Source organism: Polyodon spathula, chromosome 1 (assembly GCF_017654505.1).
Source record: "Polyodon spathula isolate WHYD16114869_AA chromosome 1, ASM1765450v1, whole genome shotgun sequence".
Taxonomy (NCBI): Eukaryota; Metazoa; Chordata; class Actinopteri; order Acipenseriformes; family Polyodontidae; genus Polyodon; species Polyodon spathula.
The window spans coordinates 84398686-84418594 of NC_054534.1; the positions used below are offsets into that span (position 1 = coordinate 84398686).

At 36.5% G+C, this 19909-nt stretch overlaps 1 protein-coding gene across 6 annotated transcripts in view; it reads left to right on the top strand.

Annotated features, from left to right (window-relative positions):
* The first annotated feature begins 12148 nt into the window (after positions 1-12148).
* The window catches only part of pigg (phosphatidylinositol glycan anchor biosynthesis class G), a 119840-nt gene continuing 112079 nt past the window's right edge, over positions 12149-19909 (top strand). For 5 of the 6 annotated variants that reach the window (XM_041264575.1, XM_041264545.1, XM_041264559.1 and 2 more), the window contains exons 1-3: positions 12149-12431; positions 13178-13383; positions 15328-15537. In XM_041264575.1, coding sequence (XP_041120509.1) covers positions 12149-12431; positions 13178-13383; positions 15328-15537 — 699 coding nt within the window. The remainder of the gene's footprint in view (positions 12432-13177; positions 13384-15327; positions 15538-19909) is intronic. The other variant, XM_041264549.1, reaches the window with a different exon arrangement.

Sequence of the window (19909 nt, forward strand, 5' to 3'; positions counted from 1 at the left end):
AATAAGCCCATCAGTCTAGAAGGGAAATGGTGGCAGCAAACACAAATAGATAGATTGGCTGTATTGCTCTTTTTATTTGATTGTACAATGCATATGAAAAAAAAAAACTCAATTACTGTCCTTTCAGTGGAATAATGTACTTCGATAGCTATAACCAGGAAACCAATGGAAAAAAAAATAAGTTTAAAAAGCCCTAAATTCAAATTGGCTCCCTTTTTTTCAACGAGTTTACTAACTACAGACCAGTAAGCCTGACTTCTATTATATGCAAACTTATGGAAACTATAATAAAATCCAAAATGGAAAATTACCTAAATGGTAACGGGGTCCTGGGAGACAGTCAACAAGGTTTTAGGAAAGGGAGATCGTGTCTAACTAACTTGCTTGATTTTTTTGAGGATGCAACATCGATAATGGATAATTGCAAAGCATATGACATGGTTTATTTAGATTTCCAGAAAGCTTTTGACAAAGTCCCGCACAAAAGATTAATTCTCAAACTGAACGCAGTTGGGATTCAAGGAAACACATGTACATGGATTAGGGAGTGGTTAACATGTAGAAAACAGAAAGTACTGATTAGAGGAAAAACCTCAGAATGGAGTGTAGTAACCAGTGGTGTACCACAGGGATCAGTATTAGGTCCTCTGCTATTCCTAATCTACATTAATGATATAGATTCTGGTATAGTAAGCAAACTTGTTAAATTTGCAGACGACACAAAAGTAGGAGTGGCAAACACTGTTGCAGCAGCAAAGGTCATTCAAAATGATCTAGACAAGATTCAGAACTGGGCAGACACATGGCAAATGACATTTAATAGAGAAAAGTGTAAGGTACTGCACGCAGGAAATAAAAATGTACATTATAAATATCATATGGGAGATACTGAAATTGGAGAAGGAATCTATGAAAAAGACCTAGGAGTTTTTGTTGACTCAGAAATGTCTTCATCTAGACAATGTGGGGAAGCTATAAAAAAGGCTAACAAGATGCTTGGATACATTGTGAAAAGTGTTGAATTTAAATCAAGGGAAGTAATGTTAAAACTGTACAATGCACTAGTAAGACCTCACCTTGAATATTGTGTTCAGTTCTGGTCACCTCGCTATAAAAAAGATATTGCTGCTCTAGAAAGAGTGCAAAGAAGAGCGAACAGAATTATTCCAGGCTTAAAAGGCATGTCATATGCAGACAGGCTAAAAGAATTGAATCTGTTCAGTCTTGAACAAAGAAGACTATGTGGCGACCTAATTCAAGCATTCAAAATTCTAAAAGGTATTGACAGTGTTGACCCAAGGGACTTTTTCAGCCTGAAAAAAGAAACAAGGACCAGGGGTCACAAATGGAGTTTAGACAAAGGGGCATTCAGAACAGAAAATAGGAGACACTTTTTTACACAGAGAATTGTGAGGGTCTGGAATCAACTCCCCAGTAATGTTGTTGAAGTTGACACCCAGGGATCCTTCAAGAAGATGCTTGATGAGATTTTGGTATCAATAAGCTACTAACAACCAAACGAGCAAGATGGGCCGAATGGCCTCCTCTCGTTTGTAAACTTTCTTATGTTCTTATGTTCTTATGTTCTTAAATGAACTATTTTTAAAGGAGAATCATCCATTATGTTATTTAGTAGTTTTTGGTTTTAGTTTTTTTTTTTTTTTTTTTTTTTTTGTATAATGTGTTTTCCTTTCAAAAAGTAGATATTAATTAAATACTGGAGTAATCACTTTGAAAGTATATCCTCAAGTTTGTTATTACCACATTTTTCTCCTAAAAATACAATTTACAGACACTACATTTTCAATTTGCCCTTAACATTTTCACTTGGTTTCTCATTTATGACATTCTGTTACTGAATCATTACAAAATACATTACCGAATCCAAACTAATTGGAACCAGGTGGTTTCCAATAGCTGACCAAATTATTACTGGCATTATAAAATTGAAATATCATCTTCCAATCAAGAAACAACTAAACAGTACAACATTTTAAAGATACATGGTTTGTATGCTTACTCAGGGAAAAATAGCATTAAACACAACATGATTAATTACCAGTGTTGTTTGGAGAAAAACTGCAGTCTGGACAATTAAGATTTTACAGTACAGTACAAACCATGGTTCAAGTTGTTTTCTATTTCTTTTTCTTGAGTGACACGACATGGATTTGAAATCTTTTACTGGCAGTTAGAACTTGCTGCATCTGCTTGCTAGTGTCTTTGTCATTTTATCATTCTTAGAACACGCGTTAAAATAGGGCAGGTAAGAATGTCTTTGCCCCTCGCAAAACTTTATCTAAACTATTACAGAAGCTTCATATACTGTACTTGCATTGAGAAACACAAATTGCTTAATTGAGGTAAAGACATTAATAAAGTCTAAGCTGTTTAATATTTTACTTAAGCACTTCAGTACTTCTATAATTCATGTGACAGTGAAGGTGGTAACTACTCTTTGTAGTCAAATAACACATTTGTAATACTGTATTAAAATACAACTCTTGTGGCTACAACTTGTTTCAAATAAGGATGCTACTTGAATACGACTAATTGAGTGCTTCATTACCAGGTCTTTATCAAGCAGCATTTTTTTGTAGTTCATTCAAATTGAAAATACATATACAATAATAATACTAATAATACAAAACAATGATGTTTTCAGTTTGATTTATATTGTAAAAAATATATTCAGCTGTAAAATAAAATAGTGCCCAACATACATCAATCTAATAATTTCAAGTTAAAAGATTTTAAAGTAAAAAAAAAAAAAAAGTATAGACAACCAGGTTGGAAAACTATACACAAAAATATGTGCATTCACTGACTCTTGGGGGGAGGGGAGGTGGGAGTATATACCAGTATCACCTATATCTGATTCCTAACATCACATTTTATTATTGGAAGCATTTTTTGATGATTCCAAATCTAATGTAACACTTAAAAATAAATCAAATTATAATTACTACCAGACAAAAATGCTTACAAAACTAAACAGATAATTCACATTATGGTACGTTTTATTTATTACTTCATTATTCGTTTTTGTGTTACTGTTACTATATATTTAACCTACAAACTCCTTTATTCAGAACAAACCAGGCAAATAATAAGAAATATGCAATGTCCTGCACTGAAAAAAATAAATAAATAAATAAACACAATAAGCCCATCAGTCTTGAAGGAAAATGGAAGCAGCATTAAAAGTGTATGTATGCACAATGCCTGACTATGAATATTGAAATGCATAGAATGATGAAAGAAATCAAGTCAAAGCTTTCTCTTTCCTCATTATTACGGACTGTCCTCATTAAATTACTCTAGGCACTGACTTAGTGCATGTAAAATAAAAAAAAAAATAAAAAAAAACATCACGCAAGTCAGATAATGCATTTCAGATTTGAAGCTGTGCTACATGCAGTAATCTGTGAAACAAAAAATTGTTTTGCTGCCAAGTGTAAGGGTAGATGGGTTATGGAGGTGTCTTTACAAAATAAGAGATACACACAGACCTATGCAATCACAAAGGATTTAGAACATGTCTTATTGTCCACAGCAAATCCTTTTGGTTGTAGAGATTATCTGTTCATTTGGTCAGCTTTGTATTTTTCAGAGTCCACCAAGAATGCTGATAACTTTCTGGAACATCTAGCAAGAGAAAAATACATTCCATTCAATTCATGTTTAGCGCAACAACATCAACTCCTTGCCTGTAAAGTGACAATAGTTAATACAGTATACTCTTCAAATCCCACATCATAATCACACTGACTGATGCCAGTAAATAGTTCCATTTTCACTCATTTTGTTTAATTCTATATGTTCGCACAAAACAGACTGAACTGTATTAATATCAATGGAACATATCAAAGTAGCACAACAATTATACCTAAATGTTACGTGGATATTTGTAAAGAGAAATGACAAAGCAATTAAAAGTTTCTTATCTTGGCCATCATATCGCCAAAAATGAATGACTTGACTGAAAAAAAACCTATAAGGGGGGATTTATATATATTTATTATATATATATATAATATATATATATATATATAAAATAAATTCAGAACCAGTCTTATTATTTAAATTAATTAAAAAAAACAACACACACATTGCTTCAACATGTGTTTTTTTTTTTTTTTTCGAAAGTGCATATTGCACAAGTCTTGTGCAGCAAATGAATCAAAATATTAGTACATGACAAGTAAGTCTTTGAAATTATTTCAGATCCAATTTTAGTAACTAGATTGGCATCATGTTCACTCTGCAAACATTCTCTAGATTCGTCTCCAATGAAAAAGGATCCTTCCTCAAAGCTGATCTGGTCAAACTTTTTCATGTTCACTAACAGATTGCTTGTAACCAGCAGGTACAGTGTGTTTCCATTTGGTTTCCAGCATTCTGATTATGCAAATAGAGGTGTGTATCAAATTTATACAAATGAACTTCCTGAAAAAAAAAAAACAGTCAATTTAAAGGCTAATAATCAAGACATATACAATCTTTTAACTCTTACTGCCACAACCCTTTTTCTCACAAGTCCCCCTTCTGTGTAGAACAACTACATTAAACATCAGCTAGTGGTCAATGTGCAACAGACACAGAAACAGTCATACTGGAATAACCCAATAGACCAACGCATAACCATTTCAGTAATTGTAGACACTTTCATTATGGGGATTAACATGTCTGAGCAGGGGGGGCTAAGATTAATTAACCTCAACGGGCACAAGCCTGGAGTTAAATGGCCAAGAGCTTGTGTGAGAAAACTGTTTTACTTTGGAAAGGTTAAATGGAACAGTTGAAATGAAGCTGGATAAATTTGGGGACATCATCTACGCATATGGAAGCGAGAGGTTTGGAATTAAAAAAGGAAGGAAAAAGTACAAACTATTCCTGGAAAGTCTAGATGGCAGCAGGAGATTGAACGCTTAGTTAGAGAAAGGATGCAGTTGAGGAAGCAATGGAGAAAAACAGAACAAAGTCAGAAGGAGGCTCTCAATCTGTTACAAAGGGTCATAAAAGATAAGCTTGCAACATTGCGCAGAGCTGAGCGCCTACAGAAACACTACAAAAAGAAAGAGCGTGTGAAAACTAACTTTTATAAAGATCCATTCAAATTTGTAAAGAAGATATTCACCAATGATAGAAATGGCACCTAAAATCATCTAAGTTTGAGCTGGAAAGATATTTGGAGGAATACACATACAGATTAAAAATGACAGGAGACTATGTCAATTCCTTGAGATATCCCACCTATCAATCCACCTGAATACCAAATGGAGGACTGTGCACCTAAGTGGAAAGAAGTTGAGCAAGCTGTGAAAAAAGCAAGGGCATCATCGTCTCCAGGGCCTAATGTAGTTCCATACAGAGTATACAAGAGTGCTTCTGGAGTTCTACGAATCCTGTGGAATTTGATGAAAGTGGCATGGGAAAAACAGGTTGTACCAAGAGCATGGCGCCGAGCAGGTGGAGTCTTTATACCAAAAGAAAAAAATTCTACAAGCATTTGTCAATTTCGTTCTATTTCTCTATTAAACGTTGAACAAGATTTTCTTCAGCATTATTGCTCAGAGATTGTCAACCTACCCATTAAAAAACTGCTTCATTGACACTTCAGTACAAAAAGCAGGCATTCCAGGTTTCCCAGGATGCTTAGAACACATCAGCGTAATCTGGCAACAAATTCTATCAGCAAAAAAGGAGAGGAAGGAGCTTCATGTGACATTCCTGGATTTGGCTAATGCATATCGTTCAGTGCCACATGAACTTCTTTGGGCAGCATTTGATTTTTTCAGTGTACCGACAACAATAACAAATTTAGTGAAAGCCTACTTTGGAGATTTGCAATTTAGCTTTTCAACTTCAGAATTCAGCACTACGTGGCAATGCCTAGAAGTTGGAATAATGGCAGGATGTATCATTTCTTCACTGCTTTTACCATGGCAATGGAAGTAATTATTAGGGCATCCAAATGGGTAGTGGGAGAATGCTTGGCTTCTGGAATGCGACTACCACCAATTCGAGCATACCTGGATGACATGACAACAGTGACTACAACAGTAGCCTGCCCTAATCGGTTATTGGGCAAATTAACCAATAACATTGAATGGGCATGAATACAATTCAAGCCCACTAAATCAAGGAGCATCTCTATAATTAAAGGTAAAGTAGTAGATAAAAGGTTCTACATTAATGGTGAGGCAATACCAAGTGTCCGAGAAGCCAGTGAAAAGTCTAGGGAGATGGTACGACGGGGATCTAAAGGACACAGTTTGTAAAAAACAGTAATAACAGTAATGATGCGCTGGGGAGGTAAAATGAGCTGATCCCTGGAGCCAGCATTACACTTCAGCAATCAACACCAGACAGAAGGATATCTACATCATCAGATGGAAAACAACACAAATGGATGGAGATGCAGATGGATCACATTAGTTTACTGCAAAGCTATGTCTTAGTTGGTGCTTATCTTGGCGAGAACCGAGTTCAAATCAGCATGAAGTTTAACATCTACTCTCAGTAATGGAAATCAAAATCACAAAATTTCATTTATCTCAGACAGACAACATTGACGTTCAGCAGGAAGTCAAAATCACAATAATGCTGTTGATTTGCTAGCCATAGTTCTAACTGTAGAACAATTAATCATTCATACTAAAATAAATTCTGCATATTAAAAAACAAAAATACCCTTCTTCTTATATTGGTAATTCAGAGTGCTACTGCTCTAATTAAGTCCTTAGTAAATTATCTACATAGGGACATCTGACATTCAATGTCAGTTAATGTAAGCATTACAGGTATTTTATGTTGATGTACTATATTTTTTAAATGGGGCCTTGTACCTTACAGTTAATCTCTTCTGAATTAGATCCCCCAATTTCCCCCCCCCCCCCCCCCCCCCCAAAAAAAGAGGATTTACTACATAAACTGACAGTTTCTTGAGCAGCAACCCTTTTCTCATTGCATTTGCTTCACAGGGACATCCAGTGCTGTCATTTGCTTGCTTTCTTTTAGTTGGCATGTCAGAAATCTGGACATCTGACACTTTATCCCACACCATGTGACATGTCCCATTTCCACTTGACAAAAACATGTTTTCAAATTCCATAGTGTTAACTGAAATAAAAAAAAAAAAAAAAAAAAAAGGTTTGCATTTGGTAAAAACTACATAAGATACACATGCATAGCCCACAGAAAACCTTTAAATAAAAAAACAACAATTAATAAAACATTAAAGTGAAACTGATATTTTGGTTTTGGTTTCATTAAATATAATTATACAATTTTAGTGATGACTGTCACTTGATTTTCTTTACAAAAAAATGAGTACAAGTTTTTTATATAAACATTGAGGAAAAAGGATGCAATTTTACCGTTATTTATTACATAAAATACAAAAATTTGACTGATTACTCTTTGGAATCACACTTTCAAACTTAATGTACTACTATTTTAACATGCCAAAGAACATTTTTGAAACAGTTTTGTAAAACAATGTTTTTAATAAGTTAAGCGGTGTCAACTTCTCAAATACTGTTAAAATGGGACCCATTTTTTTTTTTTTTTTTTCGGGAGTGTCAGCCTGGGTCTCTACGGCACTTTTTTTTGCTGCCGACGGACAAATGAAAAACAAACTGACCTCTTTGAAATTGTCTGTATGCAACATGGACAATGGAAATGCCCTCCTTACATCCCATGTGGCACACACACACACACACACACACACACACACACTCATATATATATATATATATATATATATATATATATATATATATATATATATATATATATATATATATATATATACACACACACATATATATTTCTTGAGCAGCAGCCCTTTTCTCGTTGCATTTGCTTCACAGGGACATCCTCAACAAGGCAGAGGGGTGGTACTGAGTGACCCGGAGGGAACTACTAGCAGTGTTCACGGCGTTCCAGCACTTCGGGCACTAATTGTGTGGTCTTCACTTTATCATCCAGACAGTCAGCACTGCAATAGCTCCTGACCTTGAAGGAGCCGGAGGGACAGGTCGCCCGCTGGATTGAGCAGCATAGCCCTTCCACTTCAGGATCCAGCACATGGCTGGGGCTCGCCAGACCAAAGCAGATGCCTTTTCCTGCCACCGCTGCAATGGAGAGGAGTGCAACCACTGCCTGAAGAGGGAGGCCCGGGAGAGGGAGCGGACGATGGCCCAGACAGGAGAGGGCCATGACCTGGAACCGAACAGAGAAGCAACGGTAAGTGGGGCCGGAGAAGTCGCTTGCCGGGAGAGGAACACTGTCGGTCACGAAGAGGGGAAGCAACGGCAGGGAGTGGAACCTGATATTTGGCCCGTCCAACAGTGGCTGGTGGACCAGCGACGGCCCCCTGGGAAGAAGTGGCACTGCAGTCCCCAGTGACGAAGAGTCTGTGGTCGCAGTGGGCTGGACTGGACACTCGGTTTCTACACCCCTACCAATGCTTACAGTAAGTATTTTTTTTTCTTCTTCTACAATGTGTTACAACTATATACCCTAACTTTATAATGCTTAGGCATTTATTGCTAGTTTTACAACAGTTAGACCCTGTATTCTTTAAATACATGTAAAATATTCAATATAATACTAGTGCTGCAATCACAAAACAATGTCAAGCAGAAAATCTTAGCACAGATAGTAGGATAGGTGGGCACAAAAAACTTGAGTAAGTTGAGACAGTATGAAGAACTTTTTACAGTTGTAAATGCATGTACCATACTGTAGTATCATATAACACCATAGTCATTAAAAAAACGCCATATTTTATTATTCATTCAACACATGCATTGATTGAATAATTGTTTGTGGCCAATACTTCAGATGTCATCTGTGTTTCATTAAGTTGATAGCTGCACACTTAACTGTTAATAATTCATCATTTGCATTATTGATGATTTACATCATTCATCGGAATGATTCATATTTTTGGTTCTCAAGGATATAAATCATATTAATGTCACAATAATGAAGACAAACTGTTCATTCAAACTACAATTGTAATGTTTTTTAATATTTAATGGCCAACACACTTTTATTAAATTAATTGTATAACAGTTATTATGTTTTGTTTATTTCAATAAAGACACGTTTTATTTGTTGTTTGAGTATTATTATTATTAACTCATATATTTAGCAGTGAAAGCAGCTGATTTAATTAAATGTAAACACAGTGGGACAAATTTGTCAAGGCCTTCACAGTAAAACCCTTACGCTCCACAAAAGCATCTCAGAGGTACAGCCGCAATATATAGTTAAATACTGCATCTTCCCAATTGTCCCCAAATTTTATAGAAAACCCCTAACATGTGATTAGTTTTGAAGTATTAAAGTGAATATTGACAGGTATGAAAGTTAACTAATGTTTTGCTTGCCTTCGTTTTGTGCACGTTTCAAAATTTCTCGGATGCATTGTTTCATTTCCTTTTGGCTGTTTGAACATTAAACAATTATTTAACTCTCGAGCATCTAACCATACCAGTATTCTTAATGCAAGCTTTGCTTATCTTTTTAAAAACTGTAGTTTTTTCCTAGTGTACCAATTTCCTTATAGCATTTAGCTTAAAATAAAATGCTATTAAAGCTTTATTTTGCTTGGCATTAACATGTTACATGTTAATAAACAAACAATTAAATATACAACAGGTATTCTTATGAAAGCAAATGCATATTAGAAAGAAAAAAAGTTCCACCACATTTTTATGGTAAGTCACAAAGAATGACTATAAATGTGAGTTATGAAATATGAATGGTCACCATTGTACATCTAAAGTAGCATTCTCTCTACTGTGTAGAGTGGGGGAATTAGAATTAATTTGGCTGTACGCCATATCGCACACAATGTTCCTCATAATTGCTTTCCAACAGCACATTACAGGATGATTGCCATAGCAACATGTTATCTTTTTTTAGGTGATGTGTCCAGAATAGCCTAAAATTTGTATTTGTTTATTTAGCATATGCCTTCATCCAAGGCATTACAGAGACTAGGGTGTGTGAACTATGTACCAGCTGTACAGTCAGTTACAGCAACGTCTCAAATGAAAGACAGAGCACAAGGAGGTTAAGTGACTTGCTCTCGGTCACACAGTAAGTCAGTGGCTGAGCCAGGATTTGAACCGGGAGCTCCTGGTTACAAGCCCTTTTCTTTAACAACTGGATCACACTGCCTTCTGTAAAATACAGAACATAATAGGATTCTAGGTCAGCTTGTACACTATTGTGATGGTTTTCTAGTTGGGCAAATCAGTATTAATTATTCTGTTTCACAATGGATTGCTTATAAATACACAAGGCCTAGACACTTCATTAGGTCTGTCTACCTGACTGGATTTGGGATCACATTCAAGATGCAAAATAGGTTTATCATGTGTTGTGATTCCTGCAGCACTATAAAGCCGTGGAAGCAGCACACTGGCAACAGTCTACCAGAACCGGGGGGACAGAAAACATCTAACAGCATTCAAAAGCTTGTAAGTGGGTATGTTATCAACAGGTGCCACAATAGCAAGAACAGTCATGTTGGTAAGTGTGGTATATTGATATTTAGACAAAATACAGAGACACATACTTTACTGCTGCTGAACCAAAATGTGTGTAGTTCAGACAGACCTGTTACCCATGTATCTGTTTGCAATAGTGCCATCTGCTATATGTACAGTTGCACTAGCACTGAACAGTGCTAAAGAGTAACTGCGAACTGAAATATGATCCTTAATTAACTGGAGTCACAGCATTCTAGTAGACTGCTCCAAGACATTGATCATCAGAGAAGGGTACATTAGCAAGGGACAAACAAAAAGACTGGCCGCAAACAGCTAGCAACACAGGGGAAAAGACTACTACAGAGACTTGTCAAATCACTCAAGATCACCTTCCTCTCCCTTGAGAAAGATATGTACAACATATCGAAATGTTGGGCAGCTGGCTCAATATATATATATATATATATATATATATATATATATATATATATATATATATATATATATATATATATATATATATGCCACATATTTAAGTACTTACCTTGTGGGGATAATTCCATGTTCATAGCAGAAAAAAAAAAAAAAAAAAAACTCATCTATGAAAAAGGTTCCCCAAAGGCATTAAAATAGATACTTACTGCAGAGAAGCATCCATTTACAGAAGCTTAAAATTATCCATATGACATTATGAAGTTTTAATTCTGTCTGCCATAAAAACAATATCCAACAGCTCCCAGATGGATACCTTGTTAATCCCATGCATGCCTGTATCCCTTTCTGTAATTGGAGTAATGTTTTTTGGAAATGGGAACCATTACATATTTTTCAGTGTTCAGGGTAAGAATGAGATGTTGACAAAGAACGACAGCAATTCTGTCAAACTGTCAAAACCCCTCTCCCAGTCAGAACGATAAACTAAAGATAATACAATGTTGTTGTGTATGGCTGTAAACATCATTAGATGTACTCACCATAGCAGAAACCAAGGAGTCTGAACAACTTAAATTGGAAGCATACATCCCTCACTTTCTGCCCTCTTTGTAGCCTTTTTAACACTGTGTCACTCTATGTACTAAACGTGCATGATGTTTCTTTTACTTACAGTGCAAGTGTTTTTAATGTTTTTTTATGTTTATTTTCTTTTTAATGCCCATATAGTTTTTTGATTTTTTTTTTCCCCTAATGTTGGCGCTCCACCTAGTGGATGCAAGCATCTACATACTGTTTATTCGTACAGTACTATGCTACATAATTTGTAATTACTTGCTGTGGATAAAAGATTAAAAGGCCTCGTTTTGAGATGCTAATCTAGCCTCCTCCAAAGCTGTGGTGATTGCAGTATCTGGGTTTTGAAATGACTGTGTTGTGAGTCGACGTCAGAGCACTAGCTGCATAATACTTCGGTAGTAATCGCCGTGGTTGGTCGCCTTGGTGACCCGTAGTTGAAGAGAACCCGGAAGTTCCGACAGTTGATAATGCTGCTGACACAAACCAAGTCACTATATGGGGTTTACATGTTACTCATTTTGAAGTCGTGCGCTTGTTTTGCCTTATTTAATTAATATACTGTGAAAAGGTATATCAAGCGCAACTTGCGCATGCAGGACATACTTACAGAATAAATACGTGAAATGCAAATATACATGCGGAAATTGGTCGTCGTTATAGAGTGTGGTTTAAAAGGAGTTTTTTTTTTTTATTCCAGTTGTTCTTTTTTCAGTTTTTTTTATTTTAATTTCTGCATACAATTAATCCAGAAAATGAGAATCCGTTCGTCTGTTTTTGCTTCTTTTTGTTTGATAATAGAAGTATTTGGGATAGCCCTTTTTCTCCGAGGATACTTCCCAGTTCCTGTCAAGTCTTCCATTTCAGCAAAGAGCAAGGTGGCAGATCTCCCGACAGAACCTTTGGCAGGTAAGAAGTAAATTAAAAACAATACGCGATAACACACCAGGAGTTACTGAGCAGTATAGAATAGAGACGTGTTTACTATGATCTCGCACTTCCCATGCAACCTCACAAAGACTACTGCCTTTTTAATGCAGTGACTGTGAGCCCATAATAATAACGATACTGTTTTGCCAGTGCTGCATAAGTCACGATCCAGCTTTACATTCAAACTATGTTCTCTTGTTTCTTTAAATGATCTAAAATCCACAAGAAAGTCTAAAAACAAAATCAACACGAAGAATTAAAATAAAACTAGTCTTGCTGTTATTTTTGAAAAAAGTGTTATGTTAAGCAAGAATACTTCCACTTTTCCCTCATTGGAAATCGGCGGGAGGTGCAAAAAACAAAGTCAACAAACTATGGTGGAGCATTTGATTTATTCAATCTGTAAATCCATACTTTACCTTTGGTGGTGCTCCCAAACAGAATCTCAAGGTGAGCCAGTTTGGTTAATAAAACGTGTATAACATGTGCATTGCAGACAAAAAAAAGGAAACTTGCTTCAACTGAGATCTTTTCAGTACAATGAAATGTTGTAATTCAATACACTTATTTCCTTTGGGGAAATAAATCGGGTTACAACACAGGACATACTGTACAGTTGCTTCTTGTGTAGGAACATATGCATATTCTTCAAGTAAAAAGGATTTAAAAACCAAAAAGAAAGTGCTTCTCTTTATTGTAATTTTATTTTGCCTCTGTTTCTTTAGGTAATGTCGCAAACTGGACCAAGATTCCGCCTCCATTGTTTAAAAGAGTTGTCATTATGTTGATAGATGCACTCAGGGAAGATTTTGTGTTTGGACCCAAAGGAAAACAGTTCATGCCCTACACCAGACATCTGGTGGAGCGAGGGACATCTCACAGCTTTGTTGCCAAAGCAAGGGCACCCACTGTCACCATGCCTCGTATCAAGGTAACGTTAATTTTGAATCGATGATTCACATTTGGTTAAGTTTAGTAAGGCATGTTGACTGTAATAAGGGAGCACTGTACAACATTTCACTGCAACAACTACAACCAGAATGTTGAGGTTGCGTATCATTTCCATGGGTGTTTGACAACACAATATTCAAAATCCTGATACCTCATTATAATGTTTGCACCTGCTTAGTATTCCAGATCCCTGCCCAATTCCATGCTCTTTTCTTAATTTGATTATATTTTTTAAATTAATTAATGATGGCAAAGTGATAGCGGGTGTACCACGCCAGGTGAAAAACATTCTTTAGTGGCCATTAAAAATTTGGCTTATATAAAGTCCCACTTTACGGCCGCTAAACATAGTTTGCCTGTGCAAAACGCCAATTATGGGTGTTATGCAGACGTAAATAACTTTGTACGTATTCTTACATCAGCCCCACAACATGGTATAGCAATATCCCTAAGCATAATTTAATCCATAATGATGATCTCAGTTATTATGAAGACAGTCTGGCACTTTAAAACTGAATGTCTCAAAGTGCTATTTTTAAAGAGAAACTCTCAGTGTTTTCTGTGATTTGCCAGAAGGTGGCATTGCAACTCAACTTCCACTTCGGATTATAAAGCTTGCTTATAAGCTGAAAACTAATGATGCAATATAAAATCAAGAGAACACAAAGAAACATTCCAGGAACCAAATACTTTGTTCACTGATAATGAATCTATGCTCACATTTTACCTCAATGTGGTTCTTTCTGCCTCATGTCGTAATAGCCTGTTCTTTTCATGGAGAATGTCCATCTGAACATTGTATAAATTAAAATCAATGTTGTTGGAATAAAAGGGTTAGCTTAAGGCAGTTGATCTGCATAAAAAGTCATAGTGAGATTTATAAAACCTGGCTGTGAGACTTATAAAACCCTTGTTTAATGAGACAGATTTTTTTACCTGTAACGTCAGAAACATTTATAAGGTTCTAAGGGGTCAGTTTATTCAACCTATACTCCACTGGGGTAAGCCAAAGCTGAATTTATAAAAGCAGTTTTACAGTGCTGTAGAATCCAGGTGAATTTCCTGGTACTATAAAATGCTCTTGAGAAATCCAGCTGTAGTAGGTAGACAGTGTTTTGGTTGGTGTCTTCAGCAGTGTAATGTAGACTCATTTTAAGTTTGGCTGTAGCTCTGTCTTTTCCCTGGTCAAGAAGAGAAAGCAAACATAAATTAAGTGCAAATGTATTTATTTGCTCCTACAGATAGGTAAAAGATTTGCAGTAAATGCTATCCATGTATTCATGTAGAATGATTGAGAGATTTGTTCTTCATTTTGGGTTGCCCCAGTGGTGACTGCCAAGACTGGTTTCACATGTGAGTGTTCTATCAGTCTTGCATGGGCCATTGCAGGGGCCTCAACTGGTTTAATGGGGAAAAAATGGCCCACTCCGTCATTTGTTTTTCCTAGGAGTAACAGATGACCCCTAAGCACAGCAAACCAACAGAGGTGGTTCAGTCACTAGGTAGTACTGAAAAGTTTATTTCCTTTGTACTGTCTTTTTTTTTTTTGGTCATGAGCACTGATCTTGGATGAACCAATATATTTTTAGTTTTTCAGACAAGGTGGCTTTTACTTTACTGCCCAGCTAACATTTGTGCATTTTGCACATTTTTATTGAATCCATTTTTTTATTTTATTTAATTTGTTAAGGACAGTAAGCATGTACCATTTCATTTACAAAGTGATTTACTGACATGATTGCATAGCTTGAAATTAACGCCTCTGGCCCCATGCACATTTTACTGGCCCGGTGTAATGTTTATTGATAGTTCATAAATGTGGTAGATTTGAGCATTTATTTGGTTTGAGTTATTGTACCAATATTTCTGTGAACTTACCCGTGATATTATTATAAATCAATTTTTTGTTTTGTTTTTCTGGTAGGCACTGATGACTGGAAGTATTCCAGGTTTCATTGATGTAGTCATGAACCTGAACTCCCCTTCACTATTGGAGGATAATCTGATGTGGCAAGCCAAAAACGCAGGGAAGAAAATGGTGTTTTATGGAGACGACACTTGGCTGAGACTGTTCCCAAAGCACTTTATGGAGCAGGATGGGACAACCTCATTCTTTGTGTCCGATTACACAGAGGTAAGATATTTCACATAATAGTAACTGGGGCTCAAAGTAAATGCTGTGCTTTAGGACGTTTTTTTTTTTTTTTTTTTTAAGGTTATATAAAATGTAAATAATCTGTCAGCTTTGCTTTTGTTCAGTTCTAGAAAGTTAACTTTTGTTCAAATTTGGATGATTTTCTCTGAAAGGTAAAATGAGTCAAGCAATTCAATCACAGCCATAGAACTGAATTTAAATCCTGCCCAATCAAAATGTAGAGCCGTCCATGGTATTTGTTTCTTCGGGCAGTGTGACCCGGGTGGCTTGTGGGTGACCAGGAAATGGAACACACACAGGACTGAAATGAAGCGCTGGTCCACATATTTAATAAATAAAATAAGAAACAAAAACAATTTAAAATAAACAGTTACACAAAACAAACAAATGTCATGCTGGTGTAAAACCAGCACAGGTAGCAATTGCTTATATTTTTACAGATCTTGCTGTCTCGCTGTCTCAATTCCACCTCCTGAACACTTCACCTTGATGAGCAGCTGATCTACTCTTTTATGCAAGCTGTGCCTGGGCTTGACTGCTTGTTATTCATTCGATCGAGCCCAGTCACATTCTGCACGTGAACTGATTTGGCAGGGAAGGCAGTTAACCCTTCCCTGCCGACCTTAAAAATCTGCACAAGAAACATTCATTTTAAATAATAACAGCACAAACACAAAATAAACAAAATAATCACAGGGGCAAAGTGTACCCCACCAGAAGAAGTGACAGTTTGTCAGATTTCAAGCAAATACATTAGCCAAAAAACAACTAATTCCCTTGTATTCCACCCTTGTATTCTGGAGGTGATCTCTTTTGAGTGAGATTTATGATAAAACAATCCAATGCCACTTTTGAGAAAAGAGGGCATGGAGATCTAATGCTGGTGTGCACTCAGACCTCTCAAACCTCTAATAACCAATGTTGTCCATGAACCTGAATGTTTAGCAATTCTTATGTGCTCATCATGGCCATCCTTGATTTTGCAACAAGGATCCTGTTAGCACACATTTTATACATATGGCGGAGTAAAGCTTGTTGTTTTTCTTTTTATATATTTTAAACTTTTCTTTGGCCGATCAAGTTCCTTTCTGATGAAATGTGTTTAGCAGTGAAACACAATAGTGTATATCGTGAGTGATAATTTGAATGGCAAATGGTATACAGTACCACTTACGACAACATTAAATATGATTTATTGTTCAGTGGGTGAAAATTGTGTTTTTACTGTATTTGTTGTACTGTATTCCCACAGTGTGCAAATAGATGCACAGTTTATACAAATAAATACAATAATATTTTGTCTAAAAATTTGTTTGGGATGCTGTACTGTACAAATAGCAGCGAGACATCATACGCTACAATACAAATAACTTCTGTAAACTAGGTGCTGCAGTACTACTAAGTGTATTACAGCTGAACACTTGCTATGCTTTAATGCAGCCACAAAGTATTGCAAAATATCTTTTGTATGATGATGTTTTAAGCAAAAGACGGCCGTCTGGGTTCTAGTGCTATCAGAAAATGGCTGTGATTTTATGCAGCACTAGTTTCAGTTGCTAATGAAAACAAACATTTTCCTGAATATTTCATATGTGGTCTGGTAGACTTCAGGCTTCAATATCCCAGTTAGAAATGGTTACGTCAGAGGCTTTTGCAATATTAAAATTGAGTTTCACCTGTATTTCTTTTTTCTTTTTTCATGTGCTGTAGCTTTAGCAGTGGACGTGTTGTGGGTATTTCTAATAGCCTTAATAATAACTTTTACTTGCATGCAGCTTTTCTTCAGTTCACGTTCCTTGTACTCAAAGGCAAACATGGTTTGTGATTTGTTTGTTTTTAGCTGCCTATAACATTTTTTTATGAAGAGTTTGTCGACAAATTGATAACGTAGTGCTTCGCTATCGATGGTATCAATCCATTAATTGTCCCAAACCCAGTATTCCGTTACCCCTGCACCTAGTCCTTGTTTCAGAAACCCACTTTGTCATGTACACCCATCCCTTGTTATCGCCTCTCGCTATACTGCTGATTCAGATATATCGCAGTCCTGGAGTTGGCTCCCCATTTTTACAGTCTAACTTAGTATGCATTAGCTACAATGTACATAGGCAATTTCACTTAGAATTACTGTTCATTGTATTTCGTACTGCACATCACAAACAAAAATGTACAAAACAATTAAAATATATCATACTGTTACACACACACATTGCACAATAACACAAAGCAAACTAAGCTGAAGCATTTTTTTATTTTAACCAACGAGGTGTTCACTTGTGGCAGCAGCAGTGCACTAGCAAAAGTCACAGGGCAGTGACGTCAGCTGCCTAGCAACAAGCCTCTTATGTTGGGAATGGATTCTTTCAATGCAGCGGGTTTGTGCATTTGAGAAAGGAGAGGAAGACTCTGCAGTAAGAATTAAAACGGTTTGCTGCTTTTTATACAAAAAAATGAGGAAAAACGGGTTGTGTAGAGGATTTATATTGGACCCTGATACCCATGATAAAATGAGGGAGTGGTTGTACAGAATTTGTTAGCCTATTTGTTTTACTATGGGTCTCTCGCTATGTCGTGGCCCTCGATATATAGCAGATTTATATTGGACCTCGACACCTATGATGTATCGAGTGGGTGGTGTATATTGAAATGACCAGAAACAAGCAATAAGCAACCAGGCCTGCCTGTTGTTTTAAATCAGATCTGAACTTATCACAACATGAATTTAAAGTCACCTATTTTACATTACAATCTGATTATATTTTAGTAAATTGAAGTTTTTATCTATCTCTATCTATCGGTCAAAAGATTTAGAACACCTCCATTTTTCCAGTTTTTATTGAAATTTACGCAGTTTAATGTCTCAATGTACTCTGAAATTAAAGCATAGAACAAATAAACAATTGGAGATAAAAAAGGAAATAAATCATGGAATCATTTTGTTTAACAAAATTTAATCTAAATTTTTGACTCCTCAAAGTAGCCACCTTTTGCAGATATAACAGCCGAACCCACTTGTGACATTCTTTCTACAATGGAAATCAAATATTGTTCGGAAAGTTCTTCCCAACACTGTTGCAGAAGTTCCCACAAATGTGTTGCACTTGTAGGTTGCTTTGCTTTCACCCTTCTGTCTAGTTCATCCCAAAACAGCTCGATGGGGTTTAAGTCTGGAGACTGTGCTGGCCATTCCATGATTTGAAGCCTACTGTCTTGTTCTTTTCTTCTAAAGTTGGTCTGACATAGCCTGGAGGTATGTTTTGGGTTATTATCTTGCTGTAGGATGAACCCCTGAACAACTAGGCGTATACCAGAGGGTATTGTATGGCGCTGCAAAGTGCTGTGGTAGCCATTTTGGTTCAGGGTGCCACTCACTCTGTGCAAAAGAGCCCTAGACCATCACGCTTCCTCCTCCATGTTTGACAGTTGATGTCACACACCGAGGAACCATCCTTTCGCCTACTCGACGGCGTACAAAAACCCTGCGTGATGAACCAAAGATTTCAAATTTTGATTCATCGGTCCATAAGACCTTCTTCCAGTCTTCAGTAGTCCACTGGTGGTGCTTCATGGCCCAGGCAAGCCTCTTTTTCTTATTTTGCCATCTTAGCATGGCTTTCTTACTGCCACTCGACCTGTCAAACCTGCAGCTCGAAGTCTTCTCTTCACAGTTAAAACTGAGACTTGCTTACTTCGACCAGTGTTAAGCTGTGCTTGAAGCTGTTGTCCTGTGAGCCGCCTATCACGCAAGCTGTTGACTCTCAGAAACTTGTTTTCTGATTCTGTTGTGGCTTTGGGTCTGCCAGACCTCTTCCTGTCAGAGTTTCCTCCAGTTTCCAAGTGCCTTTTGATGGTGTAGGAAACTGTACTCACTGACACCTTGGCTTTCTTTGCAATTTCTCTAAAGGAAAGACCTACACTTTTAAGGGTTATAATGGTCTGTCTGTCTTCCTTTTGTTAATTGCCTTTTTCTCGCCATTATGATAGCAATATACTACTTCCTGCAGTACAGTACTGTCCAAATAATGCTTAAGAGGGTGTAGTAACACAGTCTGTTCCAACACTGCTTTTATACAGACAGAGGGTTTGTAAGTAATCAACAAAAGTTGGGACACCTGTAGGAATTGTTAGCATCAACTTTCAAGGCTTAATTTACTTCCATTGCTGCAGAACAGCTGTAAGTTGTTAACCCATTACTTGTTCCCTGAAAAAGGCCTTTTTGTATAACTCTGAAATGTACATTATTTTTCAGTTTTTGGTAACCTAAACTTTTTTTTTTAACCTCTGGCAGTTTACCACTTACCTTTGTACCATTTCAGGTTATTCACTGGACTTGAACTGCTTAAATTTCAAT